This window comes from Vidua chalybeata, chromosome 2, assembly GCF_026979565.1.
Source record: "Vidua chalybeata isolate OUT-0048 chromosome 2, bVidCha1 merged haplotype, whole genome shotgun sequence".
In the NCBI taxonomy this organism is placed as follows: Eukaryota; Metazoa; Chordata; class Aves; order Passeriformes; family Viduidae; genus Vidua; species Vidua chalybeata.
This window is the reverse complement of record NC_071531.1, coordinates 30,564,562-30,581,471: the sequence shown is the minus strand read 5'-3', so window position 1 is coordinate 30,581,471 and position 16,910 is coordinate 30,564,562. Positions and strand designations below refer to the sequence as shown.

Sequence of the window (16,910 nt, the reverse complement as noted above, 5' to 3'; positions counted from 1 at the left end):
CTGGTGGCAGAAGATGTATGGCCAGTCCTCAGGCCCAACTAGAGGCCAGTGTACTAGTGAAGGCCTTCTCGGACCTCAAAGGTCAAAGGTCAACCAAAATCTCAGCTGGAAGCCAAATGATGCAGGAGCAATGGATGCAGGAGCTCCCTGACTTTCCACTGCTCTCCGTGCCCTAAGGTATCAGTCAGGAGCCTCAGCAGAAGCCACCCCATCTGGACATCCCACCAGAGACACCTGTGGTTTTGCCTTGCCATGAGGCACCTGTGACCCCCACATCACCATCAATTCTGCTGCCAAGACATGCAGACTGTGTAGCCCTGCTGAGGCTGTAAGAAGGGAAAAGACAGAGAATACTGGCACACACACATGAAGAAGATCATCACCAGGGCATCAACCTCAGTCCAGAGACCTCACTCACTTAGGGCTTGTGTAGGACATATTGTGAGGTGCAGGAGGAATGTTTCTACATGATGCTGAATGTCTTACCTTGTTTGGGAAGGGAAACTTGCTTTGTTCTGCCTTTCCTGGTGTGTGAATAGCTGACAGTGGCGGAGGCCATGAATGGGTCATCTCCTGAAAAACAATGTTGTTCAGCAAACTGCATTTAGAAAGTCAGTAGAAAAGGAGACAATGGTAGCATATCAGTAGCAAGAACACCTGGGCAGTGGAATATTTAAGTTAAGGAATATTAAATTATAGGAAATGCCCAGTTTTCTTATAATCTAGACAAAACACGAGCTACAATGATTTTTACATTCTTGAGAGCAGTTCCTAAGCACTGTCTCATTTTCCTGAATAGATAATACATCTTAAGTGCAAAAAGTTTGATTTTTCTGACAATCTGCAAATACATTTTAATCACACAAGGTATTCAGGCTGGTGAGATTAGCAGAAGAGCACTTTTTTGTAGAAGGGAATAGAAATTTCAGTTCATGATCAAGTAATGGGGTACACACTGTGGACTAATCACAAAACAGATTTCACAGGCAAGGTCAGAATGGTAAATGCTTACCACTTGCTAACTGTTAATTCCTAAAATTGCCTTTATCATTGTGAAGAAGTTGAGTAAGTTCCTAACTCCAACATGTTTGTGCCTTGCAGGACACAGATATGTGGCAAGCCCCAAATGAGGTGTGCTGCACTCCACATTTTTCTCCTCCCTGTTTTGTTTTGAGGGACATTTTTTCATACCTAAGAGACAGATGTAGCTTGACCTGACTTTTATGTAGTCACCTTTTACACAGTTTCAGGTAGAAGGCAGGCACATGCTCAACACTATTATGATTCAAGTCTGAATGAGTTGGTCTCCAAAGCAAAGCAGCTTTTGGGGAGAGATAAATGAAACACTTCAGACAAGAAGTGTTGTCACTTCAGACAAGAAGTTTGTTCCTCTCTAGTGCAGGATCTTAAGGGATGGACGTGTTTCTTTGACATGTTCAGCACTAACAGCCACAGGACATGGTACACAGCAACTTAAGAGAATTAATATAAGAAATAGTGCCAAGCATGACAATCCTGAAATTTGGATGTTAGAAGAACTGAAGAGCCAATAACATCCTGCTTTAAGCAGGGGGGTTGCTGATGCTATCAAGAGTCTGCCTTGCAGATGCTTTGCTGGGTTTTGCTACCATTAACTGACTGTGGAATTGTTTCTCAGCGATATTCCAAGGAGCCATACAGAGATCCACAACCTCCCAGAATAATACTGGAGTTATATTTCCATGACTCATTCCTTTTTAAAGAGAAAAGAAATGTTCTTGTTTGAAAAAAAGTGTGTGTGAGTCTCTTGCCCATTCCTCATTAGTGCTGACAGAACTGCTTCCTGACCCGGCATGGACTGAGCTGCTGCATTTTTTACATAGTGGAAAGACTCCGGCTGTTCTGCCAATGAAAGGACTAGCCCTTTCAACACAGTTTATTAGCAATAAATGTCACCTTTAAAGCATTCTTGATAAACAGTTTATTTCCTAATAAAAATTGCATTCTTTTATTTTATTTGGGGCTAAAAAGTTACATGATTTATTGTACTTCTGTAATCTATGTGCATGCCTCTAATCAGAGCATCATCTGGTTTGCAGTTTCAGTATCAGAATTGCTTTGCTTTTCACTTCTTTGAGGCAGATCATTCATCTTATGACTTCCTTATCTGATAAGTGCCAACAATAACAGTATATAGCAATTTTTAATATACAGTAACTTCTTAAAACTCAGGCAGCAAAAAACATAGGCAATCAGATTGCTGTTTGCCTCAAGTATCTGGCACATGTTTGCAAAAGATTAAGGAATTATGTATTAAGGAATATTCCAACAGTAAAGGTGTATGACTATAAATTGACAAAAATGCAATGTGGAAACATTGCAATGTGGATAATTAAGCCTAAGTGTGTTATCTAAAAAAGTACCACTTTCACACCTGCTTTTCTGGCTTTTCCCTCAGAAGACCATTTATTTTTTTGAGAAATGTGATGTTGCGTACATAGACTAGAGGTGTTTCCACTGCTAAAATGCTGTTCCCAACCAAAGTGTTTTCCCCTACAAGTTGAGGTGCTGAACCCAAAAGTACACACGGGAATGACTAAGTGTCCCTTTTTTTCCAAAGGGCAATGCTTTATGTTATCTCTGTCAACTGAAGAATGGGGGCAGCCAGACTGGGAACATCTGGTGGCTTTCACCTAAAGTTATCCTACTTGTGAAATATTCTATTCAGTGCTTGTGATTGCCATTTGCTCAAGAAGCAGTTCTTCCAGGTTATACAATTGGTGACCCCACTGTCACCTTCAGGGAGACATCTCCTGAGGAGTCTGCTCTGTGCCAGCACAAACCAATCTGTTACGGCAGCAGAGCTCTTTCCTCCCACCTTGCCTGCCCGAGTCTGACAATGATGCCTTCATCCAGGAAAGGACCAGAGGGTTGATTAAAAATAAGGGTGACCTTTTTTTCTGACATGTCAAAATCTTTCATTTCTTCTTTTCTCCAACATTATTTCTCATCCACACTTCAATGAAAAATAGCCTTAATGGTCTTTTTTTTTTTTTTCCAACTAGTTTCTCTTCTCCCTTTTTCACATTCAGTTGTGGTATATAATACCTTCTACATAATTTAAATCTGATGTAACCCTTTCTGACACAAAGATTTAGTAAGACTACTGATATCTGCCAGGGTTAATAATTGCCATTATCATGAATATCTGAATGTGAATTTGCTAGAATAATACATTGAGTTGTGATCATATTGCTTATTTATCTCTACCCTTTGAAATTCAGACAACTATAAAATTAAATAAAATTAGGAAAAAATAATCAGAAAGCCACCATGAAAAATGTCCCAAACAACAGGCTGTCAGTGCTGAGGAATGGTAAGATTTAAATGTAGTATAATGTTTTTTTGAAAATAGAAACATTAAACTATGTGCAGAGTCTCCTTCTGGCTGCCAAGAACAGAGCCTCAAAAATCAGGAGAAAGGATTTAGCTGTCCAGAAAATGTCAACACTTTGCAAGATCAAGCAGAAACAAATTCAGAATATGTTCAAGTGTGCCAAGTCTCAGGATTTTAGACTCTATCTGAAGATATTTGAGACAGATTCAAAAGAGTAGTAGGGACATATGATTATACTGAGATCTTTTTTTTGGTAGATGGTGTGAAATGTCTGAAAATGCAAGCCTAAATGGCAACTAAACTAACTAAACTAACTAACTAAACAGAAAAGACTCAACTTTTATTGTATAACGAACTTTCATGCACATCTTCTTTTCTCAGGAAAATTGCCTGGTTTTGGAGTTTGGGATTGGCAGCACTGCCATAAAGCAACTGCTGGACTGAAAACTGTTTGAAAAGGACTGATGAAAATTTAAATGTATTTAAGAGCCTTAGCACCTTCAAATTGGTGTTAGAACATTGATTGACACAAAAGGTTTTTGAAATTTGAAAGAGAAAAAAAGCAGGGTCTTTTTTAGCAGAAAGCAAACAAAAAATAAGTCAGAAACACCTGGCACCAGAAAATGTTCCAGCCATTACAAGATAATGGTCCAATTTAAAACCAATTTATAGTCTTCTTCAAACTTGATTAACTTAATCCTAAAGCCTGAACACTGTCAACTAAAGAAAGCACTGAGAAGACATTTGGGGTCCAGAAGTGGGTAAAACAAAGACTTCTCGATCAAAGAATGAAGCCTTAACCAGGCAGCTTGAAAATATGTGTGGATAATGATATGTCCTGCCTAACTGGAAGACAGCTTGTTTGAGATGACAATGACTGCCCTCCTCCTCCTGCAGCCAGATGCCCAAGTCCAAGAAACAGCTCAGAGACTCTCTTTTTTTGGTAACACACATTTCTCCTTGTGAGAATTGCAGCAATGTTGTTTTGCACTGGCATCTTTGTGGTGCTGGTGGTGATGGCACATCTCATTCACATGCATACTGTAACTCTACAACCCTGCAGCTCTGCTTGTCTCTACCTGTAGTAAATCAGTTTTCAGCATTCATACATAAATGTCCAGTTTTACAAGCTATAAAGGTCCAAGCCTAGTTAATCTTACTCAACATGCCAACTTGGCTTTTCTTCTCACTGAAGGGAAAACCTACAAATAAAGAAATCTATAGTATTGCATATCCTTGCTCCAACTTCAGTTTCTGCAGCAACAATTAAGGAACCAGACATTTCTTGGGGATTAATGACTGCTTGGCAATGTTTTGCTGGGAGCTTTTAACCCTAGCTTGTTGATAATTTTTCAGGAAAAGTACCATGCAGAGGTAAATAATAGTATTCACCCTAGATTTAAGGCAATGCTATTTATCTAGTGTCATCAGTCTTGCTATGTGGCACATGATACCGGGAATGGTTGGACTGATTCAGAAAAATCGTAATTAATAGCAAGTAAGGAGATGGGTATCATCTAGATTTAAAGTCTTACCACATGAATAATCTTGCTGTTCACTCGGTGCCAAAACCAGAACTTATCATTGGGTCATTAAGAAAACCAACTGTTTAATCCTCCTCTCTGCTTGTGCTCACCCAGCTGATTTTTGATTCATAATATTTCGTCTCTCTACACATGATGATTTAAGAAATATTTGTGGCACCTCATAAAGGCCCCTGTCAAACACCTTTTGAAAATTATTTTAGCTGACTCAACTTCATCCACTAGCTCTACTGACATGTCACAGGAATTATAGAAGATTTGTGAGACACAATTTTCCTTTGCAAATACTTTTGCGGGTTAGCTCAGGGGGACTGAAGAGGATCTGTCTTTGTAGTGCTTACACTGAAATGCAGATTTTTAGGGAAGCATTAGATATATTTATTCAGCTGGAAGTCAAGGCCATGCAAAACTAATGCAGAGCTTTCCAAGACCCTTTAGCAAGTGATCACAAGACACAGTCTGAGAACCTCTAATCTAGTTACTCTTCTGTCTTCACAATATTAAATATTATTTTTTTTTTTTTTTTTAACACAAGTCTCTCTTTTTAACTGCTGTCAGTTGGCAAATATCCCTTTCAATTCAATGAAGCTACCTTGCCACTAGCTGACAACATGGCTATGATTTTAGTGTCAAATATCCAAAGCAAAGAGTCAGACACTGAGACTTTTAGAGACTCTGTTGAAGCTGACAGTATTTCACTGTGGTAAGGCTCCTATCATGTGAAAAGCCAATTTTCTTTTTTCAAAATTGGTTCCTGTAGTATTTGTCATTGCTGTGACTTTTCTAACCCAAATCTCCAATATGTGCTATAAAATGGAAAGATAAAGCTGTTTCATCTTGTTTCTTTATGATGTCACTTATCCATACTTAGAAGTCTTTTTCTACTTCCTCATCAGCCCCATAGTTTCCTTTGAGCAATTGATAATTTTCTGCTTTCCATTTGAGCATCTCTTATTGATCATTATGCTTTTGATAACATGTTATTCAGAACCATCACCACCTGACAAAATGCCTTGTAATTTTCCAGCTTCTGTAGTTTCCTTTTTCACTTACATTCTCTCCACTCATTTGGGTGGGTTTTAATTTATAGTTAATTGTCATGTATGATGCAAATGTTTTCTAAACTTGAGGTAAGTGGCACACATGGTTTCACCCACTAGCTGAAGGATGAAATAAGGGAACTACAGTGAGCTCCCTATCATGGTGCTGAAATTGCAGTAAGGACACTGAGCTGGGTGCCAGTTCAGCACTGAACCTCAGTCAGCAGTTCTTCTGTCTCTCCTACTCCTGCTAAAATGATTTCAGGGAGTCACTTTTTTTCATAGCAATCTGTTGCAAACACATTCTACCACATTTCCCCTTTGGCACCAGTCCCAAGACTCTCCAAATGCTCTGTTGCTTTCTGTAATATGAATTCCTTTCATTAGGCTTCCTTGGTATAATGTCCAAAGACACATGACAATCCAGGGGCAAGTGCTTGTCAAGGAATATTTTTTTTGTTCTAAACAAAGAAATAAAGGTAATTGTTAGCTTGTGACTGTGCCATTTTTGCTGTGCTTGGTTCTTCAGATGTGCACAGATGGTCATCAGCAGAAACTGCTTGATAGTAACAGGACTTGGGAGTGTGTGTGTGTGTGTGTGTGTGTGTGTGCACACGCATGCCCATGAGCTGGAAGGGAAGGAAAAAAGAGAAATTTGGCCCATGAAAAGGAAGAAGGTTAAGAGATTTTGCTGACTGCAGCACTAAAGAATATGTTCAGCATTAAATCACCAGATATTTGGTATCTATGGTACTAAACCATTCCAAATCATGAGCATTTGCAATGCGATCTGCGGATCAATTCACCCTACAGTGAATCAGAAATGCCAGTGCAAGAAGTTTCTGTTTGGAATATGTTATCTCTGCTTTAGTGGAACCACCCTGAAAATAACCTCAACACTTAGTCAAGGTTCAGTAATCTAGGACAGATAAATGTAAAAGAAGGCTACAGCTGCTTACTTATCAAAATTACTTATTTAGGTCCTTAATTTGTATGATTATAATACTTTAACATAGAGACTTGCAAATTTTTATTCATTTTGGGGGAGAATAAATGAGCTTGTAAGTCTAGAAGAAGTTATGGATACCTAAAAGAAATGTGGTTTCATTCTAAAAATAAGTTAATTAGCTTATAACCCATGTATGCTTTCTCATATCAGAGTTTAGGACAAACCTCCCTCCCCACACTAATTAGGAAAGGAAGGTGTTCTTTTACAGGTAAATCACAGAACAGCATTTAGACCATTTCCTTCTTTTTTTTTTTTTAATTTTTTTGATATATTCTTCACTGAAATGAAAAAAAAAGACAAAATTTCTCCTTCAGTCACAAAGATGAATATCTCTTCCTAGCTAAGAAGCTATGTTTCTAGATGAATGCATTGAGCTATATGATACAACAAACTGTCTGAAAATCAACCTTGCTTGGGCAAGCTAAGATGATGTGGTTAATCAAGGTACAATCTTTATTAGTGCATTAACCTCCTGCACCCAAGGACTGTGGATTCTAATTCCTGAATTGCCATGCAAGACTGATGCAGCTAGTTTTCTACTCTCAGTTGGCAGCAAGCTAACAGAAGTGGCTAATGAAGATGAATAGCTGCCTCTTGGGAGTGGGGGGAGGAAAAAGAGGAAAGGAAAAGACCTAGGATACTTCAAGGTCCAGATCTCTGCATGATTTCAGATAATAATGAAAAAGTGCACATAGCTGACATTTTCAGAGACTGTAACAAGCATGTTAATTCTTAGGCAATGGTAGTGGCCTCAGAATTGCTCTGGAAACATTTCAAGAAGTTAAAATAAAGGGTATTGAAAAAATATACCAGGACACTGGTCAGGGTCTTACTCTTCTTTTGATGGATGATTGTATTAATACAGACAAAAAAGCAGAGAAAAAAATGCTCAAAGCTGAAAACCAGACACATTTAGTAAGGAAAACATCTGCGGTTTGGAGAAGACAGAAATACCATCACGGTAAATATTTATCAATACTGAAATATCTTTTCCACAAATGCATGCAATGTTCTAACATAAACACGCCTTTAATTCAGACAAAAATACACTGCTAAATGCAGGGAGGTCATTGAAGTAAATTTTATGTGGGAAAAAAAATCTAATTTTTTTTTTTTTTTAACTAGACATTTTTTTCTATTTTCTTATGTTGTGGGAGGCTGGAAGCTTTGTGATAGGTACATGAGCAGTCCTGGATCACTCCCTGGTCAGAAGATGAAATAACAGGTCATTGGTTTGGTCTAATTTGTTCTTAATTCTAATTTCATACCCCTGAAGCCATTTTAAGAGGACTGGGGGTACCACAAAGGCTTACTTGGTTCCTGGAAGCCTGGGGGCTCGCTCAGAGGGTGCTTTTGTGCATCCACAGAGGAGATTCACCAGTGGGTATGAATTGGTATTTTTAGCTCAGCTTGTTCAGCCAACTGATTGAGCATGTCAGCCTTCATGAACTTAGGGGTAACACAGTGATGCCTGTGTACTCTGTGCACAAGCTGTGGGCAGACACTACATGAAGTAAATGTACCTTGTACTCTGGGTTAAAGTGCTACCAGAATGCCTTTTGGCTAACATGCCTGTGAAGGCTGCCAACCATAACAAGAAGCAAGGAAGCTTCTGTTCTGTGCTACTACAACAAACTTGGTCAGTGTGAAAAGATGATAGAGAGGGTAAGAAAAATCCATAAAAAGGTCAGAATTCAAGCATTAGAAGTTAAAACGCTGTCAAATGTCGCTCTATAAAGTACAGTTCCAAGAGGTTTTGCACTTGTGGTTTCTTAATGCAATTAAATTAAATCTGTTCAATTTACAGGTGAAAATTACACCAGGCTGGAGCCCTGGACTGAAGAGCTGAGCATCAAGACAGAGACTCTCCTTCCCTTTTCCCGGCCATAAAACAGAGAGGCTCTGCAAGGCAAAGCAGCCTGTAAATCCTTCCTGGACAACCTTGCATGGATGTGGCTGACTGCAATTAGCAGACAATTTTGTTTATGATGCTCTGACAACTCGGGGAATCTGTTCATATACAAGTCATTTATTCTGAATGAGATTAAGAAATCAGTGTAGCACTGTGTGCTTCAGTGTATGTGAATTCAGCCATCTGTTCTCAAGGTTACATCATGTGCCTCCTAGATCTGAATTGACAGAAACATGTTAAATCTTGCTGGTTTGTATTCCAGAAGTAGCACAGTGGCACAATGTGATGTCTGAAGCTAACAGATACTAGTTCAGCTAAGGGTACAGAGGTGTACAGAGTTGAACATAGATTCGTGTCCAGAAATTAAGAATACCATAAACTGGGACACTGGACCCAGAAAGGTGTTAGGTATCATCAGAGGACAGGAAACTAAAAACAAACATCCCACATCTCATACTCTTGCCCAAAGAGCTCAATCCACTGGGGTGCATTTGAATATGGTAGCACAACAGAACTGGTTATGTCAATACTGTAATAGCTTGTTTAGTTGAACACATTTCTTCAGAAATGCTGGCAATTCTGAAGAAGTGAAAAAGAAAAAAAAAAAGAACAGAGAAAAGATCACAGATGAAATCAGCTCTGTTACACTACAAGCCACTATGCTTGATTTGTGTAAGCATCTTCATGGGGGAAACCCCCTGTAACATGGCTTCTAGAAAACCTATTTGGAGCTGTCAAATGTCCCCAGGAAAGGCAGAACCTCTACTCAACACCTTCAATAGGATTCTCAAGAGATGACTTAAAAAAATCAGTGGAAACTGTTGACAATCCACAATAATAGAAAAATACAAAAATCACTAAAATCGTTAGGGTTACAATACACATACTTCTTGTATTGTGAGGCAATGGATAGAAGAACCAAGTGCCAAGGTGAAGGTAGGAAAAAAAGAACAACAACTCGTGAGCTGGTGCTTCACTGCGGGCATGCAGTGCTTTGAAAATGCCTATCTTCATGTCTTCAAGTCATAAGATAAAGGATGTTTTTTCCAAATTATATGCTTCAGCCAAATACAAGATAATAGGTTCGAGACAGGGGAGAGTGGCTGAAGTTATCTGGCTTGTCACACAGGTCAGAGCACTAGTCATTCTGGGTGATAAGATACACCATTCAGACTCACACCTAAAATGTAGCTAATTTTATTGTTTATTTTTCAGTCCATCAAAATCCTCAGCATTTATGGTTGCCAATACATACTTTGTAAGTCAAGAAAACACGTGAACCATTTGCATTCACATGTGAATGTTAGGTACTGGCCACAAAAGGAGTGACTGTGAGAAAGGCATGTCCCATTGTGCTTTAGAAAACATAGAAACAGAAGTTTCTTATTTTATAGTAACCTATAGTCCATACTTGTCCTCTGCTGCTTTTGATTTCATAAGCTCCCGATGCACCACAATAAACCTTGGGGATTTGACTGTGGGGATAAACACAACGGAGGCATTTGCCCAACACTCTTGCTATGGCCTGCAGAAAGATAGCATGGGCCACATCAGTGGACCTAAGATCTGAACCATCCTCTAGAAGAGTGGGGAGAGGGCTGGAGGCCAGTCCCTTGTAGCTGTGTAGAAAAATGTTAGGCTTGCCAGCAGCACGGTGTGCCAGGAATCCTTGTGAGGGCATTGTGCACAAGAAGGGAGGCTGCCTGGCTTGGGAACTCTGCTCACCATCCTGTTCTCAGTTCTCAGGAGCCAGTGCTGATGCCTTAAGTTTTAGCTTTCATATTTTCCAGATTCCATAGGCAAGAAACAGCACTTATCATTTCTCCCTGCAACACACGGGGTGGCCTTTGCGATGCTGTCAGAGGCAAGCAGAGCCCCTTTGTTTGCCTCAGATGTCCCTAGGCAATCTGGCATTTCTTGTTAAAACTCATTTTGTGTGTGTGCTTCTTTCTAGCTGCAAACAGAGCCATGGAGCAGTGAAGGGGACCATTCTGTAGCTATGCAATTTACATTTGTCTAGTGCTTATATTAAGTGTGTTCCTCAAAGCTACCATTGTCTCAAGCTCTGTCTGTTTTAAGCCCTGAAACAGTATTTTGTGTTTATTATATGCATTGGCTTTCATTTGCAAGGTAGTCTGCAAACCTGAATTAGGCATCCCAGCATCCCCCTAATCTCTGTAAGTACCATAATATTATTATGAGTTACAACTCATAAAATTGGAACTAAGGTTGAAAGAATCTTGAGTCAGAAAGTCCCTTAAGAAAACCCTTGTCTCGACATAAATGGCACTGAGGGTGACAATGCCAATCTGTGATTCCAGATGGAAAAAATAGCACAAGGTATGAAAATATACATCAAATACTTCAATCAACTCTGAAAACATGTTCTGGCTTCATCCATTACACCATTTATTTCATTAAAAAGTAGATTAACATCAGCATCTTATTCATTATTGTAGACATTGTCTGCACAAGAAATTTGCATCTATTTAAAAAAAAGCGGCAATTATTTTTAAGCCATTTTAACTAAAATTAAATACATTTAGATTTATCTAATTTTTCTAAAATCACATTAAATTATTAGAAAGAAAAATTAACAGATATTTGAAACAGTTTTTAACTGTTTAACTTGAACTGCTGAAGGCCCTGTATGGGGCACAGAAAACCTATGTGGGACAGCATGTCCTGCTGCCTCACCATTTCTAGGTATTCTCTGCTGGTGCTGTACCACAAAGACAGCTTGGTTTTACAGCTAGAATGATATGAAAAATGATGGTAGCAAAAGTTTTTATGACTCTCTAAAAAAATTCCTCAATATGTTTGCCAGCAAACAGTAGGTGATTATGAAATTATAGGCTACATTATGATAGAGGTATGCAAGGAAATAAGATGGTTACAAATGCTTGTTTATTTTTAAGCTCTTAACTACATGATTTACTTATCCACTTTACAATATAATTAACATTCCTTTGCTGACATTTAAAAAATGAGGATGTATATGTTTTTCTTTTTTTTTCAACCTCATAGAAATCATGTGGGAAAATTAAAGTAATACATAAAAAAAAGGAAACAGGACATATCATTACCACTATTTAATTATGTTACCTATTTTTTAGAGTGCAGAGAATCAGACATAACTGACTTACCATTGGAAATTTAAAATACTAAAAGTCACAAAAGGTTGTTTCATGGCAGCAAACATTAATTTCTTTTGATTTCTCTTTATAAGAAGCATCAAACTGCAATTCATCGAAATGAGAAGATTCAGATAATGTCTATGTAGCAATTAATCTCCACTTAAGCCTTCGGGGACTTCTCTGCCCAAGCAAGGTTTTCAACCCTGTTGATTAAAATTAGTCCTTTAGGTCAGTTCTTTTTCACTTTGAAAGAGTTTCTTAGTAAAACAAAGCAGTGGATATATCCTTTTAAGCTTTAGCATACATAGAAGCCCATCAGAAGAAAGACCACAACACAAAGCTTTTTTCCCTACTAGCAAAAAAACCATAAATTGGAAATACCCTCAAAATGCAATGGAGTCAGTTGGAGATCTCTGCACTGGTAAAAAAGAGTACTATAATAATGAACATTTGGGGTTCCTGCAATTAAGATGGCTTAAAATAATCTGCATGGGCAAGGCAACTACATCCAAACGATGTAGTTTGTAGTGTGGAGAGAAGAAACAGTGATCTAGAGGTCACTCAACTAGTACAACTCTGTTCAGAATACCAGACAGACCCAGTGTATTCCCAGTGCTGGATTTCATCAACCAAAGGGAACTTGTGTTACAGCAAGGCACAGCACCATGACCTGCCAAGGGTTTTGCAGACTGTTCAGCAAACAGAAGCACTCATAATACTTGTGCACCAGAAAGAGAGGAGTTTTAAGACAGAGGATGTGATAAAGTGAGAAGAGAAAAGATAAAAACTGTACTTTCAAATGAATCCTTTAATGCCAACTAGCAGTAAAGCTTTTAGTAGTCTGTTCGGTTTTATTGATAGGTTCAATGTGTTGAATCCCTATCCATATTTTAGCCTCAGTGCCTCAATTCACATTGCCATTGGTTTCTGATGTTTAATCTCATTAGTGCAGCTATTTGTATTGATATACCCAATAAGGTTGCTAACACTACCTTAGCTAAGTGTTATTTATTGTATCTGTATATACAACAATATTAACACAGTCAAGCATCAGCATCGGCACTTGAGGGCACCATTAAATTCTCTCAGTGTTCAGTGAGAGATTTAATGATGGATTTAATAGTATTAAATAGGAAAAAATGCCCTTGGCCTTTACATTCTCATTTAAAAACATATAAAAGAGTAGTAATTCGGGCAGTTATACTCCTTTCAAATATTTTCCTTTAAATCACACTCAGCCATAAGAGATCAGCTGTACTTTGGTAGTTTTTGTATCTTGACCAGAGACAGCAGCCCGTGGCATACCTGAATCACTAAAGTGTTGGCAAATTCAGACTCAAGTTCCTACAACAAATATGAGAGAATTTGCTGATAAAAAATAAGGACTGGTGAAAAATTACCACGATGATGTTGCCTGCAATCTACAGTGATGAGACTTCTGTTAGCAATAGAGATTAACAGAGCTGTGAAATAACTGGACATTTATGTCCAGGTTTTTATGATGGCTTTTCCCATGGAATATAAACATGCTAGAGTTCTGAGAGTTTTTGTGTTTTAGTATGCCTGCTGAATTTTTTCATACCTTTTAGCAACATTTACCTTGTTTTCTTCCCATCTCCAGATCTCTGTTACTAAATCACAGAATTGTTTTGGTTGGAAAAACCTCTGAGTAAATAATACTCTGAGATCATCAAGGTCAACTATTAATCCAGCACTGCAAAGTCCACCAATAAACCAGGTCCCCAAGTGCCACATCTACATGTCTCTTAAATACCTTCAGGGATGTTGACTCAACCACTTCCCTGGGCAGTCTTTTCTGATGGACCTACTGATGTTGCGTAGGCCATCAACAAGAGAATTTCACTTAAGAAAGGCATGGGAAAGGCTTTTCCCCCCCTGTCTTTGAAATAACTGCATCCTTTAGGTCAAAGAACTAGGACTCAGTATGCACTGGAAACTTTCCTTATACACTGCCTAGCCAAGTCTGTCCTCTTACATTCAGTTTGAAACCACCAAGTGGGAGGAGAAAAAAATGTTGTGAGATAAAAATTCTCCCTATCTGATCCTTACCAGTGACCAGAGGGTCACCTAAGCACCTGTGACTTCTTCTTAAGCTCGGAAACCGTGGGCCATATATGCAGGCTCACAGTTACTCCACATGTAGAGCCAAATTTATATCAACAGGAATGAACAATTGTTCATTTGTAGGCTTTTTAAAAACGTATTTTCAGTGTCTATCATGAAAAGGATTAAACACTTATACTAGCAATATGAATACCGACAATTAAAAAATGACAGTAAACCCATCATATTTGAATTGAAACCAAATTTAAAAGGCTTTTCTCAGCAATTTTGGCATTAAAAAGAATATGGATCAAATCAAAATTATAGTTCCACACACATGGGTAATAACAATTAAAACTAGAACCTTAGTAGCAAATTGTGCAAAAAATGACAACAACAAAAGCTGAAGTGACTGCCTGTCAGGGTACATTCACATTTTCCTCTGAAATTTCCCTGCTTGTAAATAGTTATACTGACACAGATACTGCGGTATTTTGAATAAACTCACTTTATAACATCTCTCAATGCAACACATGTAGTTTAAAGCATGAGTTATGCAACAGGGACAAAGAAAGGGACAGACCATTCTCATTTTTTCACACATCCAGGCGTGCTGGATTGCTTACAGAGTATTATATAAATGTAGAATGTTTGATTCCACAGTGCTTCCCAAAACAAGGGTAAAATATTGCTGATATTCAGCCACATCACAGGTGGGAAAAAGCCATATAGAGTGCACAGTTCACTGCACAACAGAAAGGGGATGGGGAGTAGGCTAAAGAAAGTATTATCCAAGGATGAGAAGAAATCCCAGTTTTTATCAGACAAGCCCCCAGGTCTCTGATGTCATTTCTGAACATGAGTCTTTGGCTATTGCAGATACAGCTAACATCCTCATACAATGAAACACATGCTTCTCAGTTTATCTGTTTCAGAAAAATGAGTGAAGAAAACCAGGTTCTTGCTCATACCATTAAAGCCAGGACTCCTGCATCCTCGTTCACACTATCATTTTGGTGCATCAGACCTTAGGTGGATATACAGCTAAGGCTTAGTTTATACATTTGCAAGTGTGGTGCATATGTAATATGCAAATTTTGCACATTTATTTTGGATAATGAGAAAGCAATTTGCAGTTAATTTAAAAAAATTATCTTAAGTGGTAAGGTTTATTGAGAAAGTACCAGTACAGGTACCATAGAGATGTCTTCTCTTGCAATCTACAATAAGATTTATTTTATTTTTTTATTATCTCTAGCAGCAGGCAATCCAGTATTAGGCATTCCTGAAATGACTTCATAGCACTTTGCCATCTTTGGGTGAGATAATTGTGGTGAGCCTTTTGGAGGCTCTAAGCTTTACTTCTGTCTGTGGGTGGTCAGAGACAACTCCCATTGAAGTCAATGGGAGCTAAATGCCCATAAATAGTATGTAAAAGTAATTTTACTAGTGGCAGTAAGGATTTATAAATGCTTGACTAGGCAAAATCCCTTCCTCAAGGTTCCTGGTTGCTCAAATGATATACTTTTAAGAGACTGAAAAGGTTCATCTAAAATTTACTCTCTTGGTTAAATAATACACAGGTTTTTGCATGTCGATTATGTACCAATTATTGTATAATTGCATCATTACCTTAATTAGATTAAACTGCATAATTGGGATGTCTAATTAGAGATGGAGGGGGGAAAAGGGTAACTTACCTGACATTAATTGTGATTTTGAAGAGGGGCTTCCCCACAGATTTTGCTCTAGGGGCAAGTTTCCAGTACAGGAGTCACTGGCTTCCTCTACAGTGACAAGACTGAGGTGGCTCAAGGTGCACCACCACCATCCAGACCCTTTCCAGAGCAAGGTTCTGATAGGGAGGGCATTTGCCCCTTGGTACCTCATCAATGAGGTGTGTCAGAGCACTGGGCTCCAAGTCTGCAGTGAGAAAATGTGGGTCATTGAGTTTGTGTGGAAAACCTTTTGCAGAAAACCAGAGTTAGTGTCAAGGAAGCTGTTCCTCTCTTCCAAGGGCTGGTACACAGAGACCAAGAATTCTTGGTAATGAATGACTGCCTTTTAAATGGAGACGCAAGGGGAGAAATCTTACCCAAAAAGCAACAGAGGGACAGTTGATCAGTGTTCTGATTTTCCAACTGGAAGTGGGAAGTTGAAGAGATACCTCAGCAAAACGAGTCAAAAGGGGTCCCAAAGCCTAGAGTATCCTCTGGAGGATACTCATGGGAAATGGCAATATAGTACAAAATCTACTTAGACAAGTCTGCATAGGAATAAATTGGTTTCTAACCCTTTCAGACTGGACATCTGAGCCATTTTGGAGGATCACTTAGAAGTGTCAATCCTTTACATATTAAGTGACATATCACCACCTTACTTTTTTTAAAAGTGCACTGAGATTTGGGAACAAAACAAGTAGAAAGCTGAACTGAAGGAGCTGGAGATGGATGTGAAATTTGCAAAAGTCTCCAAAACTATCTGCAGGTCATGACATAAGCTAAACATTTCCCGTGATGAACTTATATTGTGTCAGGACTTTATTGAAAGCTGTCAGAAGAATGAATGCTCTAGGGTAGTGAAGGGATTATAATTTTTTTCCTCCAGATAAACAAGTTTAACAGGTTCACTTCTGCACCTTCATAAAACATAGCAAGAGCCTGAAGTTGGAATGGTCTAGTTAAGGTGGAGGTGCCTTTGGGAGCAATGCCTCATGACAAGTAAAGCTACAGATACATAATTATTGGAAAAGGAACTCAAGATTGGGGATCTCAGAATCTTTTGAACTTAGGGGACAATTTCAGATGAGGCTGAACTTTGTCCTTCAA

General features: G+C 38.6%; 1 protein-coding gene across 1 annotated transcript in view; it reads right to left on the bottom strand.

Moving 5' to 3' along the window:
- Positions 1-16,910, bottom strand: part of AFF3 (ALF transcription elongation factor 3) — a 315,284-nt gene that overhangs the window by 126,323 nt on the left and 172,051 nt on the right. Inside the window, exon 6 of the mRNA XM_053934722.1 lies at positions 487-573. Within this exon, the coding sequence (XP_053790697.1) occupies positions 487-573 (87 nt within the window). The remainder of the gene's footprint in view (positions 1-486; positions 574-16,910) is intronic.